Source organism: Psittacula echo (genome assembly GCF_963264785.1).
Source record: "Psittacula echo genome assembly, chromosome: 16".
Classification (NCBI taxonomy): domain Eukaryota; kingdom Metazoa; phylum Chordata; class Aves; order Psittaciformes; family Psittacidae; genus Psittacula; species Psittacula echo.
The window spans coordinates 5225275-5244564 of record NC_137752.1 but is presented as its reverse complement, the minus strand read 5'-3'; the positions used below and the strand labels follow the sequence as shown (position 1 = coordinate 5244564).

Sequence of the window (19290 nt, the reverse complement as noted above, 5' to 3'; positions counted from 1 at the left end):
CCAGACTCTGTGTGTTGTGCTGCATGTGCCAAGAAGGTAGAGCTCAGTAGGCAGGATTTCAAAGCTGCTAGTCCTCTCAATCGAGTACATACCAGTGTCTACCGTTTGGCACATTGTATGCAAGAGTGAATGGAGGTGTTTAATGGTGGAGGATGTGAACACACAAAGGAAAACCGGAATGTGTCAGACAAAGCTAGATCTGTCTGCAGAGACACTGGCACAGGATGCCCAGAGAAGCTGTGGCTGCCCCATCCCTGGCAGTGTTCAAGGCCAGGTTGGACACAGGGGCTTGGAGCAAGATGCTCCAGTGGAAGGGGTCCCTGCCCGTGGCAGGGGTTGGAGCTGGAGGAGCTTTAAGGTCCCTTCCAACACAAACCAGTCTGGGATTTTTTGATTTGTTGTTACATCAAAGCCCAGCTTTGTTACAGCTGTGTCTGTACCAGGTCCTGTGGTCACTTGTGGATTTCAACATAGGCTTCTTCGATCATTTTCGTATACACATTTATTTGTAATCAGGTAATGGTGTTCGAATGCGTTATTCCACTGTGTGAAAGATGCCATCAGAAGAGAGCTGTGTGTATGGCAGTGCTCTGTGGCATGGACCTGTTCTTAAACCTCAAGACAGTGACCTGTGAATGCCCAAAATCATGTGGAACCTTATCCCTTACTAAGAAAAATGCATCTTAGAAGTGAAATGATTCTGCATTTCATTGCTTCAGATAACAAAGTGCTTTATAACTGGCTCAGAGTTAGTCTTTAACACCTGTGGGGATGTTCCCAGCTGCATTTAGAGAACAGCAAGATAAAGCACAGGTAACGCATAACTGTAATCAAGAATCTGCTTTCTTCCTGGTGCCCTCCTGTACTCCTTTGCTTTAACCACTGGTTTGTGCTGCTTCTGTTTCACGTGATTTTTTCCATCCTACAACAGCTGAACATGCCTATCAAGATGCACCCAGTGTTTGGGGCTGCAAACTCTATTCTCTTTCTGGGTTTCTAAAAAGGATTCTGGAATAAAATGAAGCTCTGCTTGTCAATGGATGATGAGCACTCAAGCTGTTTTTAATGGTATCGCAGCAAAATTCGCTCCAGCTGCAAACGGCATGGGATCGTGCCAAAACTCACTTTCTGTTCATGGAGTCCAGTCCTTTCACTGCTGCTGGTGTGTGTGTGTGTGATTGTTCCCTTTTGGAAGAATCATTCCTCGAGCTTTGGGTAGCTTTAAGAAAGTAAAGAATAAATAGTTTTCTGCTAAGAAGCAGCTCAAACATGAAGGCAATTGGCTAAATAGGTTTATGCTCTTGTATGAGCGTGGCCAATAAAGGCTAATGGATACTGGATTGCATTAACAAGAGCAGAGCCAGCAGGTCGAAGGAAGTGATTATTTCCCTCTTTTTGGCGCTTGTGAAGCCACATCTGGAGCGTGGAGCCCAGCTCCCTCCTTCCCCTGCAGCAGAGGCTGATGCTGGAGCAGGGGGTGAGGGGACTGAAAGGGGTCCCTGGGCTCTCATAGCCACCCAGCTGGGGCCTGGAGGGGCTCTGAGGGTTTCACGCTGCTCAGGACACTCTGTTGAAGTTTAGGTGCAAAAAGCCCAGAACCCCCTGGAATAGATACCTCTGAGGAGGAGGCAGAATTGGAGATCTTCTGAGTCTGCTCCCAACCAAAATAGTTTTGTCATTCAGCAGCAGAGCCTCAGTTGAAGGCTGCATCAGTCCAAAGTCTGCATGCTTTTCATAACTGATTTTATTCTGAGATGTCTGTATGACAGGCAAACATGAAAGGGATTAAGAGATGTCAGCCATAAGAGTGGCAGAGTTCCTGTGACACTGCCACTATGGCTTTTATTCTTCATCACCAGTTAATTTCATGGCACTCAGGAAAGGCAGAGGGTGTTTGCTCAAAGTATTTACAGCCTGGTTTGCCATGATACAAAGGAGGAAACATTGAAGGATGATGTTTGTAGCAGAGGGACCACACAAGCTTGTCTGCATGGAAACATAAAGGCAATTAATTGATAGCTCTTTGTGCGTAACTCCCCAAGTGGATGTGTTTCTCTTACAGTGAGGTTCTTCTGCCGGCGGGTTAATTTAATTTCAGATGAAGCATTCTTCTTCGGGAATAAGCACCCCAGGAGTTCATCGGGAATGTAATCCGCATTAATTCTAGTGGTGCTCATTGTATTAACCTTAATTGTAACGGCTGGGTGGTGGGCAGGGAAGGCAGCCTTTGTACTGCAAGGGAATGCTATGGGGACTCTGCATTCCTGCAGCTGCAGCAGAAGGAGAAGCAGGATAAGGATGTTCCTCATACGGAAACGAAGTTGTGTGCAAGAGGCCTGGTCTGCTCTTACAACGTTTCTTCATCCCTAGCTCCCTAAACACCAACACTGGGCCTAAACACGTGATGGCGGAGTTCCTCGTGTGATTTCTGTAACCTCTCTCCTCCAAATCTGCTTTGAACTTCTCTTCCTTTTATTTTCCCCTCTCCCCAGTGCAGTTCTGCACAAGTTCTCTGTTGCATTCCCAAATGAAGTCAGGCAGGCAGGGAACAGGTGAGGTGCTGGTGTCTCCTGAAACTCTCATGCTCCCATAAAATAGAAATCCTCCTCCAGAAGTGAAGGAAGACGTGGGGAGAACCACATCATTGGCTTTCTGATGCACACGGAGGCTGCCAGAGGTGTGGGATTGGGTCTGTGGCCTCTTTTCTTCACTGGACTCTCTAAATTGAGGAGAGGTTTAAGTTCTCTCGCTGTTCCCTGGTTTGTTAGATGGTGATATCCACATCCATCTCCTCTTTGGAAAAGCGTGACAGCGCTTTGTACATCGAGCTGTCCTTGCTGTGGTTATTTCTTTGCTAGAACTGATGTGACTTGTAGTTTAAAAAAGGCAAATGCTATTATTGCAGTTCAGTACGGGTTGAGAGACTAAGGATTTCCTTCCAAGCTGTCTTTCATGTGTACACCCCATGGATCAGAAGAACTGAGGCAAAGTATTGCTGTAAAGCAGTGTTTAAGGTATCTGAGCAGCGTTTGCTGTTTCAGAGGCACGGTCCTCAGATGCTGGAAGCACAAAGAGTTTCCCCTAAAGTATTAAATGTCTGAAGACGTTGAGGGCAAAAGAGCGCTAGCTGGTCAGTAACCCTTCCAAAATACCTCTAGCTGTGGAGGGAAGTTTCCTAGGACAAAAATGAAGATTTGCTGCTTTGTTGATCCTGTGTGTGACACGCCAAGTGCTCCGGTTCCAACCCACTGCCATGGCCAGGGACACCTTCCACTAGAGCAGGTTGCTCCAAGGCCCGTCCAGCCTGGCCTTGAACACTGCCAGGGATCTCCTTTATATATAAATATATATCCTTTTTATAGATATATATATGCACACATAGAGAATATAAATATCTAGCAAAAATGCTGGCTGTTTTAAAAGGAGACACACAATGATACTAAAAAGTAATCTATACAAATGTAAAACTGGGGGCAGTAATTAACATGTAGCCCTGACAAACCTGCAAGGGAAAGGCACAATTTGCAGGAGAAAAGAATAGTAGGTAGTGGGAGAGTGAAAACTTTTGTCCGCTTGTGCAGGAGGAGTCATATCCTGTGAGTGTCATTGCATCAGCTGAGATTTCAATCTGTTTGCCTGTAATCGTCACAGAGCTTCTCCGACAGCATCCTTTGGGAAGGACCTCCAGCTCCCCTGCGGTTTTTGTGCTGGATTACAGATGGGCACAGCTCTGTTTGCTTTTCCCTCTTGCACGGCACAGTCTTTGAACAATTCCCTTAATACACCGTGAAATGACACACTTTGAACTATTGGCTATTGCCTACAATTCACCGGGTTTAACAGAGCCATGCACCACAAACACCAAGGCAGCAGTGCTGTTACCCCTCAGTCCTCCCTTTCCCCCTTCCCCAGGCTGGGGGAACTTGTTGCTTGTTGGGAAAGGAGGCAGCAGGGTGCAGGCAGGAGGAGGGTTAAGGAGCGAGGGCGTTGCTCGCCTGCCTGATGTCATGGAGCAGGCAGGGCTGAAGGGGGCCCTTTGTTGGCAGCAGAGCCCCAGAGCCCTGCCTGCACCCAGCGCCCCGCATGCGGGCAGCTCCCGCCAACTGCGGGCAGCAGCCACTCTGCCCGACTCGGTTGGTTTGGCTTTTTGCCTTCTTTTCTATTTCCCTTTCTTTTTTCCTCTCCTTTCTTTTTCCCCCCCCCTTTCTCCCGCCAAAAGAGTTGGGAAGGAGGGAGCATGGCTGGAGTTAACTCCCCGGGAGAGGAGATGCGGGGCCCCAGGATTTTCCGCCTCCTGGGCTCGCCCCTGTAATGGTTTTCAGAGCGCTGGATTTCTTACACTTTTCCTGGATATTTTGTTTTAGACTTTTCCCGGACATTCTGATTTAAACTTTTCCTGGATGTTTTGATTTAAACTTTTCCTGGACCTTTTCTTTTAAACTTTTCCTGGATTTTTTAGACTCTTCCCAGATTTTTTTTTTGTTAGACTTTTTAAAGACTTTTACCGGATAATTCCACAGCGTGAGAAGCTGAAAGGGGGGGAAGGAAACCAGACAGCCGAAGCCAAACTCTAACAAATGAAAATGTTGGAGATTTGCTTGAAATTGGTGGGTTGCAAATCAAAGAAGGGGCTTTCCTCCTCCTCCAGCTGCTACCTGGAAGGTGAGTACCCAAAGGGACCAAGGGACCATCAGTTGGGGAGGCTTCTGTGCTCCCGAGGGGCACGGCCCGATGCTGCCACCATCCCAGACGTGAGTTTTATCCCTTGCTCGCGGGTTTGGGGCCAGGCTTGGGGAGACGTTTGGTGCTGGCTGGGCTTTGGCATGCAGGGGACCAAGGGGTGTTTGTGGCATCCGGACCCCAGGTGACTTTCATTAGCCTCCGTATACAAAAGGAGCGCGGCTCTACCATTTATGGTTGTAAAATGTCAAGTGATCTTCTCACTGAGCCCATAAACAAAGCCCTGTCTTCAGGCCTCGGCTTCATACTTGCTTCACCAGGGAAGATTCTCCCTTGTTTTGGACAAGGGAGATGGTAAAACTCAATCCCCGGCGCAGGAAGAAAGTTTAGATGAGCCCATCAGTAAAATATTTTCAGCGTGCGTTCATACATGAGCTGTTAGTTCACTTTGGTTGTGCTCTTCAAACTTTGCTCTCCACTCATTTAACTGAATTCTTTGTGTTTGCTTTTAAAAGCTGATTTTTGACTTATACCTGTGGTCATTTGTAGATGTGAAACGTATGGACCCGTCTAGTTCAGATGGGAAGCCTGGGTGATAGGGGTACTGTGCTGTGCTGGAGGACTTGGGGCTGAGGTCTTGCTTGGCCTGACTTCAGGCACGTCCTTCACCCCAGCCCCTTCGCTGTGCAGCGGGGCTGTGTCCCTCCCAGGGCTTCTCCAACTTCTTTTGTGTTGCTGGATGTTGCTGCAGTAAAAATAATCCTCCTGCCAGGAGGACCGTGCTAACTCATCAAATCAGAAGCACGCAAGGCAGCAGCTGATTTCCTGGGGCCTATCGCAAGGCGCTGTTGCTCAACTCGCAAATATTCAGTGGAGAAATGGTCCTTGGAAATTCATGGGTTAGGAATCCAAAAGCTACAAATGGCTTCTTGTGGCAAACCCACTTGAAGGCACTTTGGAAGGAGGGTCTGTATTTATCAGATGCATTTAGTGGCTGTGAAGAATTTTCTACTCTCTAAAATCAAAGAAGTTTCCAAAGAACTTACTTTTACTTATTTCAAGTTTCAGAAACCCAACAGTGGGCAGATGCACGTGAATAACTTTGATCTTTCCTACGGGACTGAACTCTTCTGTGAACTTTTTAGGTCTCTAAAACCTCTGACTGCATCCCCTGCCTCTGGTCTTGCCCAGGATGTGTGTTGTGGAGGAGCTCTGAGCCGTGCTGGGCCTCCTTTCTGTGCCCTTGCATCTTTCAACACAGCCCTGGGAGAACAGGCAGCGCATCTGGGGCCTCTCCTCCCTGCAGAAATGAATGCGAAGGGATGATGTTACAAGGGTGTTACCCTGGCTGTTCTTGCAACTTTTCTCTTTTGTTTGTGTTACAACCACTCCCCCTCTCCTCAATTTGCAATGCAGTTGCATAATAGGATTAGAGCAGGGGTTGATTTGCACCGTATAGGTGGTATGGAGTTAAAACCACGGTCATTGACATAAGTACTGGAGTCTTTCCACTTTCTGCTTCCTGAGGACGTGGTTGCGCATTTGGTTTTTATGGTGGGATGGGAAATGAGCGTTGAAACAGCTTTTAAGTGATCTATCAAAGTAGCTCAGTCTCATTTCTCAGCTCAGCATGGGGCAAAAGTGAAGGCAGCATCCACGGGATGTATTAAAGGTGAACAAAGGTGGCAACTATGACTTTAATGCTGTGTCGGTTAGGGCATAGCAGCCCAGGACACACCGCAGTCAACTGTGGGTCTTGTGGAGGGTGAGAAGTGAGAGTCTATGCTTATATGGGGGGGGACCCCCCAAGTTTAAATCAAGTAGGATTTTCTGTTACTTCTTTCTGAAGCTGAAGGTCTCAACTTTCTTATTAAAGTTATTGTGAAGCTGAAAGCTCTGTTGAGGGCTCTTCAAAAGAGTGGTGGTGCCTTGCCCCAAACTCCTGAACTACAAGGGTACAAGTGAAACCCACTTGTTTGCACTACCCTTAAGAAGATGAGCTTTTACATAGAGGTTTGTTAATTTTGATGGAAGCCCTTTTAGTGTGGCAGAAGGGGGCAGGTTTGTGTCAAGGGTTAGAAACTGGGGACTGTTGCTCCTGGATCCCTGTGAGCAGCGTGTGATGGCTGGTCTGGTCCTGTGCACATCTCACAGCCTCGCTGAAGCTTCTGAAAGGATTAAGGAGATGATGGTGCTATCATTGGAGGATTTAACTCTGTTCTTGTTAGCTTTGTTGTACGGGAAGCTGTTGAGGACATGAGGGGAAAGCTGAAAGTGTCTGTACTATAGTAGACTATAAAACTTTAGACATGACCGCTTAAAGGTCCATTAGTTGTGTGGAAAACCAGTTGCAGCCAGGAGGATAGATTAAATTTTACCTAATTCAATTTCTTCTCTTTGTTTTCATGATTTAACACAAACATGACAGTGTTTGGTTCATGAATAGCGTGGGGCTGTAACAAAATCAAATCTGTTTATTGTATCTTTAAAGACACTTCTTGAAAATACTGGGTTGAGATTGGGTTTGATATGAGGCTGATTTAGTGCCAGGTGTATGTAGGTGTATGTGTCTTTAACCAAGTAATCAGGAATGTTTTGTTTTCATGGTGATCCCTTTCTGAAAAGCTTTTATGCTCTGTTAGTTTGCAGGAGCAAGGATTAGAGAGTGCTCCGTGGTGGTGTGGAGGGATGGCAGGTCCTGCATCCCTCTTCTGTGCTCTTTGCTGTACACAGGCAGGTTTGCCTGCCAAAAAAGTTGAGACCTTTTCTTAACTTGATCAAAAGTAAGTTTAAGCTGGTTCTAACGATTACTGAGATTTCATATTGGTGTTTGAGCTGGCCATTTTTGCCCTCGTTTCTATTCCCACTAGTAAATACTATTTTAAAATGTGAGAGATCTGAATTCCTGTCATCTGCTTTCTCCTTTCTGCCTGTGCCAAACTGAATAATTCCTCACCCACTTCACACCAAGAAAGGGTAAAGAGTAGAAGGGAAGAGGCACAGCAAGTACTGCTGCCAATCTGATCTGGAAAACAGAACGTGTCCATGTCCCAAATAGGGGCTGGAATAGTCTTGCTGCCTTTTTGGGCTTGTTCTACCACTGAAAGGCAGAAGCCTTGTTTAAAACCTGTCAGTGTTCTCTGTAAAGTTTAAAACCCATTTTGGGGACACCGGTAAAAGTCCCTTGTTGCCTGTCTGCAATGATTCTGCCCTGCCAGCTGTCAGATTGTGTGTCTTTTCTCTTTTCTTCTTTTTTCCCTAGTGTGTCTTGTTACGGCTCCAGCAGACGAGCCTGAGGAGGAGCAGCAGCCTGTAGCCATTGCCCCATTCCTAGAGAGTTTCTCTTTATGCACTGGGGCATGTATTGAGCCAGACCCAATCTGCAATGCCAGTGACTCCCTGCCCTGGTTCCCTGGGATCAGCAGGCAGGTCCTTGGTTCATCAGTTAGGAAGAGTGAGTGCTTTAAGGCAGCATTGCTGCCTCCCAGGGAAGAGCCTTTTCAGAGGCAATTCCTTGGCTATTTTCTGCTCCTCACCTCTTGGCCTCTCATCGACCATCACTCAGTAGAGTCCTTGCTTTTAAATGTGTTTCTGGCTTCGTAGTAGTTCGCTGGTTATGGGCTTGTTCCAGCTGTTCTTGCCTGTCCCATCCTTATTAAAAAATCTAGCTGATGGTGCTTGCTACCATTTCCCATGGGATGTGGTGAGGAAAGGATTATCATTTCGTAGCAAAAGCTGTAAAGGTTTTCAGACCTAAAATTGATCATCCGCAGACACATTAATCCTTCCCTGAGCAGTCTGGGGCTGCTTAGTGAAGCAGGGAAATACGACAGTAAATCTTGATGATTCTTGCTTGGTGCTTTCCCTCCCCAGGGCAGAAACAGGCAAACTTCCTTTCTTCTGCTTCCTACATAAGGAAACCAAACCAAAACTGTAAAGGTAAAGCTTTCAGAAATACACGTCATTGAGGTTTGCTTGGATCCTAGTTATTCTTTCCCCTTCCTTCCAGAGGTTGTATTCGAAGGTCAGGCAGCAGCTTAGTAGCAGCTTTGGGAATAAAATCCAAATTTCTGCCATACTCACTGTTCCAGCTCCGTATGTCTACAACTGTGATTAGCTGGCTGGAGAAAGATGAAGTTTACCATGTCACTAAGGGGTTGTAAATGATGTAAACTCACTGGATGACCTTGAGTGGGACCTGCAAGCTAATGTAAGAGTTCACTTTCAAAAAAAGATAAAACCAGAACAACAAAACCAAGCCAAACCCCCACAACCAATGAAAAAACAACTACAGAAGCCCCAAGATGACAGACTCATCACTTGGAGGACTGGGAGAAGCCACATCATCAGGGATTCTTAGTGTTAAACAAGATAAGAAGGATGTGGAGCTGTTGGAGCAAGTCCAGAGGATGCCACAGAGATGCTGTGAGGGCTGGAGCAGCTCTGCTCTGGAGCCAGGCTGAGAGAGCTGGGCTGGGTCAGCCTGGAGAAGAGAAGGCTCCTGAAGGGAAGACCTTAGAGCAGCTCCAGTGCCTAAAGGGGCTGCAGGAAACCTGGAGAGGGGCTTGGGACAAGGGCCTGTAGGGACAGGCCAAGGGGAATGGCTTTAACCTGCCCGAGGGGAGACTGAGATGAGCTCTTAGGCAGAAGCTCTTCCCTGTGAGGGTGCTGAGGCGCTGGCACAGGGTGCCCAGAGAAGCTGTGGCTGCCCCATCCCTGGCAGTGTTCAAGGCCAGGTTGGACACAGGGGCTTGGAGCAAGCTGCTCCAGTGGAAGGGGTCCCTGCCTGTGGCAGGGGTTGGAGCTGGACGAGCTTTAAGGTCCCTTCCAACCCAAACCATTAGATGATTCTATAATGTCAGCCAAGAGCAGAAGCGACAGCAGTTGCCTATGTTGCAGAAGGTTACATGGCCTGTGCTATGGAGCAGTGACAGGAGAGGCTGAGCATGACCTCACTGAATGGGCGAGTGATGAGTCTGAAATAAAACATGAAACCTGCCTTTGTTTTAAAATCCTTATTCCATCAGGCACAGGGAATCTGTGAAGGCCACTAAGGAAATAATGGCACAGAGAGGCAGCTGCTCCATCACGTGTGCTTGAGTCAGGAACATTTGAATGTATTAAGTCTGCACAATGATTCTGCCATTTATCATCATTTCTTAACAGGGAAAAAGGAGAGCAGGGAGAATGTAGGGAAAGGAGAAGCTTTAGACAGCATGTGCAGTACCTCCAAAGACATTACTAGATGTATTCTTCACTGCCTCGCTCTAGAAACCTCGTGGAAAAAATGCCGACACAGTTTGTAAGACCACAGGATGTTTGTTCTGTAGGGAGACAGGAGGTCTCTTCTTCCCTTGGGACTGCCCCACAGTCAGCTGTGGAGGAGCTGAATGTAATTCCATGCTTCTGCCTGTTTTCCAACCCTTTCCTTAAATTACTAAGGGAATTTTACTTGCGTTGGTCTGGACCAGAGCTATTCATACCTGAGAACAACTTCTTACACAGCCACTAGCAGTGATTCATGACTTCGTATAAACTGTAATTAGCAGGAGATAGTTACATTATGAAACCTTGTAGTGTGCAAACATAAATATCTCCTAGTAAAAAATTTAGGGGGGAAATGAAGACGTTCTTATGGTTAATACCTTAAAATAAAAGCTGCTGCTGTCTTATTTTGAAGTCTGCTCCGGCATAATTAAGAGTTGTCATTTAGTTGGTGTTAGTGTTGAACTGAATCACAGCACTGCCTTGGGACTCCTCCTGGGAATCCAGGTGCCATCCGGAGCACAGTGTGATCAAAGTAATGAATTGCAGTCTTGCTGTGACACAGCAGAAGACAAAGTGGATGCGTGGAAGGAATCACAGCGCAGAGATAACAGATTGCATTACGCTCACTTCCTGCCCCACTGCCGTGGCAGGATACCCTCCTGTAGGTATAGCAGCCAGGCTGATTTATGAAGGAGGAATCCAGCCTGTTGGATTGCTCAGCAGTGCTGTAAAATTGTGGTTAAAACCAGCAGCAGGAGGTGCAAAGGCTGCAATTTGTTGAAGACCCTCAATATGTATGAACAGCAAGGTCTAATTCCTGCTCTGAAGGACTGTAACGTCTCAGCAGATTTGCTAGAGAATAGCTCAGAGGAATAAATACCGCTGACAGCCGGCTGTACGTGGCTCCCAGATGGACGTGTCCTGTCTGCTTCTCTCGCTTCGTGGGTTTGTGTCCTGAGCCTGCTGACAGCTCCTCTTGGGGCCCAGACCTTTAAAAGTGTGTTTTGTCATGGTCTATCAAGCTTCTGCTACGCTCGGGTCATCGCAGCTCCGCTCTTTCCTTTACACTGTTCTCTGTGTTGACTCTGGGCCTCATCCTGCCTTCCTGGCTGCCTTTCAAGCTTCATTCAGTCACCGCCTTCCCTGTCTCAGTTCTTAACTTGGGGTTGCTGCCTTCTGGAAATACCAGCCCCAACCCAAGAGCTGGGTCTTGCATCTCCCCATCATGCTCTCCTGCACAGCGCGCACCTCTGTTGGGGTACCAGTGACAGAGCTGTGGAGCTAGCTTGAAGGATACAGAGGATATGAGGCCATCTGTGTGTAGCATCTTACGTATTCACTGGGGGGACTTGTGTGGTTTTCCAGCTTAGCAAATCCTCATCCATTTATTTAACAGCCCTTGTGTGTTGCTCTTGCCGATCCCTGCGTTTGCAGACAGTTATCACTGAGTCAGTGTTAGTAGGAATGTCACTGAGCAGAACCAGCCTTGCACCGCAGCTTGTGGGTGTTTTTGGTGGCTGACACTGTGTTATCTCATGCTCTGAATCCCCGCGCATACCTTGGCATCTGTGTGTAATGAGTCAGGCCCAGCACTGCCGCGGCCTGGGCAGAAGGGAGGGATTCTTGTGGAGTGCTTGGCTTTCCGCCCGCATCCCCATCCGTGTCCATGCATGAGCCTTCCTTTGCCGGGCTGTGATCACACTGGAGTTGGAGAAGAGCCTGCCTTGGATTTCCTGCTTTCCTGTCGAATCAGTCCCCTGTGGTGGAGGCATTTTCCTTCCTCATGGAGGGAGGTTATGGTCCATCTCATTGTGCTGGTTTAGGGGCAGAGCATCACAGCGGGGCTTCTTGCTGAGGTGATGTATCTGCTCCTTGCAGCTCTCTGCTGTTTGTCTGTTCCAGGTGTTACTGTTGGTGTAACTCCTTGGAGTATCTTCAGTCACTGCAGCACCCTGTGATACGGGAGCTTAATGGGCTTGACAGGATCAAAGCATTTTCGTGGTAAAATGATTATAGCTTGATTTCTGAAAGTGGATTTTCTGTTTATTGTCCCTCTTGAAGCAAATCCAGGCTGTTAAAACACATTCTCCTGCAGGAAACAGGAGAGGGAAGAAAGGATATCAAGGTGCTTTAAACCACCACCCAACAGGCCACCACCTTTTCTGACTGTGGAATCATTTAGAAACCAGAATTATTTGACTTTCCTGATTCACTATAAAAATAAATCTCCCCGCAGATACAGTTTGGGTTGGAAAGCAAGACCAGAAGTGTGTATACTGCTGTTTTGTGCTCTGCCCGCATGTATATTACCTTTTCCACAGAATACAGTGTACTTGTGTTCATAAATAATCATTCAGAATTTAGGGTAGAGAACCTTTACCAGTGGAGATCGGACCAACACATTGAGGATGCCAGGTTCTCATCTTCTGGTTGGCATTTTCACCACCAAAGCTTAGAAAATAATGGGATTTGTTGTTGTTTGCGGGGTTGCATTGGGTGGTGGTTGGTTGGTTTTATTAACACGTCCTCAGTGGGATATGTATTTTGGTCCTGTCCCAGTCCACACTTGATTTCATGGGGTCAATCCAATCAGTTCTTCACTGGTTTACTGGCGCAGCTTATACTGGATTTCCAGACCAAACAAGCATGACTGTTGAAAACGTATTTTGGTGTGATTTCATCTACATAGTGAGTATTGCTAGTGAGTATTACAAGTATAAAGAACAAACTGTGCTCCCGGGTGACCTGATAATGTAGAAAACACTTGGCTTTGGATTTCTCCCTCCAAATCCCAAAGAGGGGTTCAGCGGTGGGTAAAGGGAGTAGGCGGAGACTGATGCTGAGCAATGAAAAGCAGTTTCATGGTGCAAGGGGCTGGGTGCAGCAGGGCTTTTTCCTGTCCCCATGGCTAGGCCAGGTTGGACAGGGCTTGGAGCAACTTGGTCTAGTGGAAGGTGTCCCTGCTGGTGGCAGGGGACTTGAAGTTGGATAAGCTTTAAGGTCCCTTCCAACCCAAACCAGTCTGATTCTATGAAAGCCGCACTGATGCGATGGTTTGTGTGAGGTGCTGTGACCCTGCTCAACAAACTCATCCAGAGGGAAAATAACCCCTCAAAAACCCAAGGTTTTCACAACTTGCTGTCCTGGGTCTGTGCCAGCACGGCCCCATGGGGCTGCCATGGGCAGAGTGGCGCATCAGAGGGAGGAGGCACGACTACCTGGAGCATCACTGCCCCAAACACCTGAATCATGGCTCAGAGAGGAGGGTTTGTGGGAGCAACCTCAATAAAATCCCCTGATGTACTTGGACTTGCCTGGTACTTCCTGAATATTACATGCCTGATGTGCCGCAGTGTACAAAAGCCTTCAGCACTTGGGTTTTACTCACCTGTGAAGCTCAGTTTTCAGGAATCTCTTTTCCTGGAAGTGTCTCAGGGTTCCTAAAAATGTGGAAAGCTCATTGTGTGAGCCTGCTCACTGCTGCTCTCTGCTTCAAGAGGAGCAGCAGGAGGGAGGGCAACTAAAAGGGCACAGCCTTCTGCTCGAATAAGAAGAGAAATGATTGAAAATGCTGTGAAGAATAGAAGTATGTATCTCATTCTTAAATACCGTGTCTCCTGTATCTCGCCCTGCCTGGCTCTTTCTGCTGCACATTGTGGCCATTTCATTTATAGCCTAATTAAGGGATTTACCTTTTAAAGGTCTTGGGTTTGTTTTCAGATTGAAGCATGCCAGCAGTTAGGCATGAACCAGAGGATTTAGAAGCAGCAAACAGCCTACGTGAAGCAGCATTTACTGGAGGGACCAGGGAGAGGGGCTTTCCCTCTCTGTCATGAGAGTGGGAGCTGGGGGCTCGTGACAGCTTGGGGACAAGGGTGTCTTGCCTGTGTGGCAGGAGACCTGCATGGAAGAGCTGTCTGTCCTGTGATGCATGAGGAGCACACGTGTCAAGAAATAATGCAAATTAGGAACTCAGAGTGTGTGGGTTAACCAGATGGCTTTTATCAGCAAAAATGAACCTGCTTTCTCCTCTCTTTCTCTCCTCCTCCTCCTCCAGAAGCCCTTCAGAGACCGGTAGTGTCAGACTTTGAGCCCCAGGGTCTGAGCGAAGCAGCTCGCTGGAACTCCAAGGAAAACCTTCTGTCCTGCCCTAGTGAAAATGACCCCCATCTCTTTGTTGCACTGTATGATTTTGTGGCGAGTGGGGACAACACTCTCAGCATAACTAAAGGTAAGGTAGCTGGGCAGAATGGTGCTGGGAGGGTGTTTAGGCATGGAAGTCACTGTGGAATAAATGAGTTATACACTAAACCCTCAGGAATTCTTGTTTTACTATGGGAATTCTTCTTAAACAAATACAAATATCTTTCAAAGTTATAACCTTTTCAAAGGTTGTAACTGTCTGAAGTTTTTGCATCGGGCAAGAAATGATTGAGATATTAAACTAAGCTGGTTTTAGATGCTGGCCTCTGTAATGTTCATCGTTCAGTCCCTGTATGAAAATGACTGTACCAATACAACATTGTCTTACTCAGTCCTGTTGCTCAAGTCACATCTGCTTACCTTGCTAATTGAAATGCTTATTCACTGTTTAACCAGTCCTGTTCTCTCCCAGCCCCATGAAGCCAACTCAGCTCAAACAAAATTTGCTGGATTAAGTTTTTAAGCTCAAGCAGTGTCAGAGCTGGAGCAGAACTGCTCGAGAGCTTAACAAGCTCCTGAAGCATGTGTGTGACTTCATTTGGCATGGAGGGGTCTACTCAAGCTTAAACACACATGCTCCCTGCTCAGTCAGATACCTATTCCTGTAGGAGACTATTTAATGACCTGTTAGCCACAAAGAACCAATCTTTGTGCTCAGCTTCCAGCTTTGCCATGTGTAAATGTATTTTCTTCTTGTGCCAAGGTGAAAAGCTCCGTGTCCTGGGCTACAATCATAATGGGGAATGGTGCGAGGCCCAAACGAAGAACGGACAAGGCTGGGTACCCAGCAATTACATCACCCCAGTGAATAGTTTGGAGAAGCATTCCTGGTATCATGGACCAGTGTCACGTAACGCTGCGGAGTACCTTCTGAGCAGCGGTATCAACGGCAGCTTTCTTGTGCGAGAGAGTGAGAGCAGTCCAGGACAGAGATCTATTTCTCTGCGATACGAAGGAAGGGTGTACCACTACAGAATAAACACTGCATCTGATGGAAAGGTAGGCTGCAGGCTATCCAAACCATGAAAGAAAACCTTCCCTGTGTACTTTGTCCACTGACTGCACAAGGTGAAGCAGTAGCACTTGATCAGTTCTGAACTCTGATCTCAGTGTTCATCATCTGTAGTTATAATAAACTTGGGAGATTTCAACATGGCTGCAACAAAACAGTTTTACTCCTTTAGCAAAACTTCTGATGAGCTATGGTACAGCTCAGTAGTGAAACCCTTTAGGGTAGGAGATGCTAGAGTTACATCAGAGCTGAAATTAATAGACAACATTAATGAGAGATCTTGAGGATGAATTCTTATCCCACATATTCAAAAGATAATCTCTTTGACTGCCAAATCAGAAAAGTCAACGCCTGTTGCTAATAATCTTGTACCTATTAGAGGCAGAATGCTTTCTGAGCTATTCTGCAGTATTTTTAACTACTGTTTTGATTTCTCTACAGTATTTCAGCGTGATCATTGGACATGGGTAGGCATTTTCACTTCTATATGGGCCCTGTCTCTAGTTTCTTCATTTTCCCCCTAGCTAGTTGTGTGCTGTGGCAGTGTTGCAGTGCTGCACTTTGTGGATGCTGCAGAGATACGTTAGCATGAAAGTGTAGTTTTCCACAGATTTTTGTTTAAATTTTCACAGAAACATTTCTACTGGCATTGGAGATTGGAAAATCTTTTTCTGTTTTAAACAAATCTATTTTAAGCAGTGTCTCTTTAGATCCTGTGCAGAAGTTGAAGTGTGAGTCTGGAGCAAGGCTGCTGAGGCTCTTCTTGCCAGCATCTCGTAGATGACAGATTCTGTGCCATTAAAGTACTTCCAAAAAAAGAGATATTTAAGAATCAAGTGTAGCAGGGGCCCACCATGCCCGATTTACCTTTGTCCTGTGAGAGCTGTGTTCTTCTTACAGCAATGTCGACAGCAGAATCTTTCATGTGAGAACATAGGGAACCAGTATGGATATTTCCTATTTATCAGACTCATCACTCTAGAAGCTTTAATAAAATGAACAGATATCATTCAGTAGTGAAATGCTTTTCATTTGCATTAGCAAGCAGATTGTAAGTGAGACAATTCTGACCATGTTATTTAAAGCAAAGTATTTCCAAGGTACAGTGCTTTGATTCTCCCTTTTCCCTCCCATGTAGACACACTCTGTGGTCAAAATTGCACTGGGAAATGCTGACGTGCAGCATACTTGAAGAACTACATGGCAATCTGGGGTATTATTCCTCCTCCTGTCTCTCCAGTTGATATCCCTTCTATTCACACGGATGCTGGCAGACGAGCAATGCTCACATGTGAACATTTTGAACCCAGGCCTCCTTCAGCTGGTGTAAATAAGCATGTGTCTGTGAGGTGATAGCACGCAGGTGTTCTCCATTTTAGCTGTAAAAGGGTTTGGCATATGAAGGCTTTCATCGTAGCAGAGCTGGTTTTATCCCCAAAACAAACAGTTTTGCAGAGGTACAATAAGCTCTTCAGGTCTGTCTTAGCCAGGTTAACCGTTCGTTTTCCACAGTGTTGCTTGAATTGGTGTTTTTGAGTAAAGGTGCAGTTCAATACAATTCACTAAAGTGGATCTGCAGCTCATGGGGGTTGGAAGTACAGAATGGAGAAGCGGCAGTGACCTCTTGTCAGCCGTGGCTCCTGGGCTTTGGCTCCTCATGCAGGGGTAAGTGAAGAGGTAGCTCCACTCCTCCTGGTTGCTGTTCCAAGGCCCAGCATCCCTGCTGAAGGGGCAGTTTGCCACATCCCTGCATCAGGTGCTGCAGTGTTAAACCGCATTGGTTTCAATCTGTGTTAATGAGCCAGGCAGTGAATTGCAACAGCTTAGAGGCAGGTGTGCTGCCTGCTCTGCTGCTTCTGCTGCCCTGTCCCTAGCTATCGAAGCAGAGGAGCTAGGAAGAGAAACAACTAATATCCCTGCTTTTCCCTCTGCAAAATGGAGACTGCTGGAGCAGGTTCCCTGCTCCGAGCTGCTCGTGTCACACTCTATTACCCACTTCACAGCAGAGCATGGCTCTGATGGAGGAAAGCTCTTACCTTCAACTCCCTGAGCACCTGAGGCCTTCTCAGCCTGCTGTATCATTAGTCAGCCTGTCCAGGGAATTTAGTGTCTGCAAGTGCTGCAGTAAGGATGAATGGCTTTGGTGGGATCGTATCCTGTGACTGAGAGAATGCACTAAGGGGAGAAAGAGGTATTAGAGGGACATGCGGAGCAGCTGCTGCTCAGCACGGAGATGTGCCATGCATCACACAGCAGTACCCAGGCTTTTTCCTGGAGGAAAATGGAAGGGACAAGGAAGAGATTGGAAGTGTGTACATCTTAGATTTAGCACTGTTCATACTGAATGCATTGGGGTTCAACAACTTAAAAAAATAAAATCCTCAGGGTATGTTTGCTTTCTTTCCCAGTTTAATGGGTCATATTCTTCTGGACCACCTTTTAATGTTTTGGTTGGTTGTTTTTTAAGGAAGGCATTCAAAATGACCTGCCTTGATTTGGCTGGCACAGTGCAGTTAGTCGTCTGGTAAACCACTTCCGTGGCGCACAGAACTTGGTTTTCCTGACTTGATAATAGTTGAGACAAAGCCTCCTATTGAGTAACCCAACTGAATAAACAGCGTTGTCCTGCCAGTTCTTCCAATCCTGCTATCCTCAGCGTTCAGGGTGATGGATGCATGTCCTGCTTGAGTCTCTTGGAGCCCCCAGCCACTGAACTGGATGCAGACTTGCACCTGTGTCATGGACCTTCATGGATGTGTTTTTGGTGTGGCTGTTCAGTTTTGTCTGCTGACTGAGTGGGGGGAATCCCATCGTGGTAAAGATGCGCTGGAGGTTTGCATTGGGCCAGTTTAATCATCCTTATAAAACACAGGACAGAGAGATGTGGTCTGGTGGCAGAAGCTGCAATGGGCAGCCCGTTTGTACAAGCAGAGCCCCTTGGAACAGGACTGGTGTTATGGTTTGACTGATGATGTGTAGAAGTTACCCAAATAACCACAGAATAATTGAGGTTGGAAGGGACCTTTGGGGATCATTTAGTCCAACCCCAGGTTGGACTTTAGTGCCAGGGCAGGGCCACCCAGACCAGGTTACACAGGAACATGTCCAGGCAGGTTTTGAATGTCCCCAGAGAGGCAGACTCCACAACCTCCCTGGGCAGCCTGTTCAGTGCTCTGCCACCCTCACCATAAAGAAGTTCTTCCTCACGTTGAGGTGAAACTTGTGTTTTAGATCTCCCGGAAGCAAACTGTGTGAGTCCCTACATAACCTCATGCACTGCAGAAGCGCTGAGTCTGTAACCTCTGCATGAGTACAGTTAGCAGCACCAGATGGTTTTCTTGGGGGAAATTATCCTGCAAGCAGCTTGAGTTAAGGCTTGATAATGGGGTCAGTGAAGAAGGGAGCTTGCGGTGAACTCATTGGACTGCATCTCAGCATGCCCTTCATAGCTGCTCCTTCCTTCGTCTTCTTGTGATACGTGCTTCAAATTCCAGATGAAGATTTAAACACAGCATAACTCTGACTTCCAGGAGTGCTGATGGGAAGTCAGGCCTTCAGGAGTCAGTGTTGAGATGTGATCACTGAGAGGTTAGAATCTGCCTACAGAATGAGCACATTTAGTGGGTGGATGTGGTTTTTTAGGGTAAATGGAAAACTTCATGTGTGTTTAAGGCATGGAGTGTTGTCTTGTGGGTTGGACAGGGTAATCCTCTTCCGTTCCCCATCCTGCTACAGGATTGCTGTAAAACCTTTAGCCGTGTGTTTAATTTCTCTCTCCGTCTGTAATGAATCGTATGATCTGTTGCACAAAGTACAGATACCTCTAATTCCAATGAGATTTTGAGATCATCAATACAAGCCATCGTAAACGCACGGGCAGTTTCCCTCTCCATACTTCTCTAATACCTCCAAGTGATCCTGGAGGTCAGCATGATTTTCTATGTCCACACTTACATATTTTAGTCCTCAGTGTAACGTGAACTGCTTGTACCACTGCCAATACTAGAAGTCATTCCCAAAAAGGTATGGCTTGGTTTAGATTGTGGTTGTACTGGGTAGTTCCTGGTGGTCCAAGCCACACAGCTGTAAAAGCCTCTCCTGTTGTCACTTTTCTGTTCTCAGACCAT

General features: G+C 46.8%; 1 protein-coding gene across 1 annotated transcript in view; it reads left to right on the top strand.

Annotated features, from left to right (window-relative positions):
- Positions 1-19290, top strand: part of ABL1 (ABL proto-oncogene 1, non-receptor tyrosine kinase) — a 77707-nt gene that overhangs the window by 41300 nt on the left and 17117 nt on the right. Inside the window, exons 2-3 of the mRNA XM_080630755.1 lie at positions 14006-14179; positions 14855-15150. Of these exons, the coding sequence (XP_080486881.1) occupies positions 14006-14179; positions 14855-15150 (470 nt within the window). The remainder of the gene's footprint in view (positions 1-14005; positions 14180-14854; positions 15151-19290) is intronic.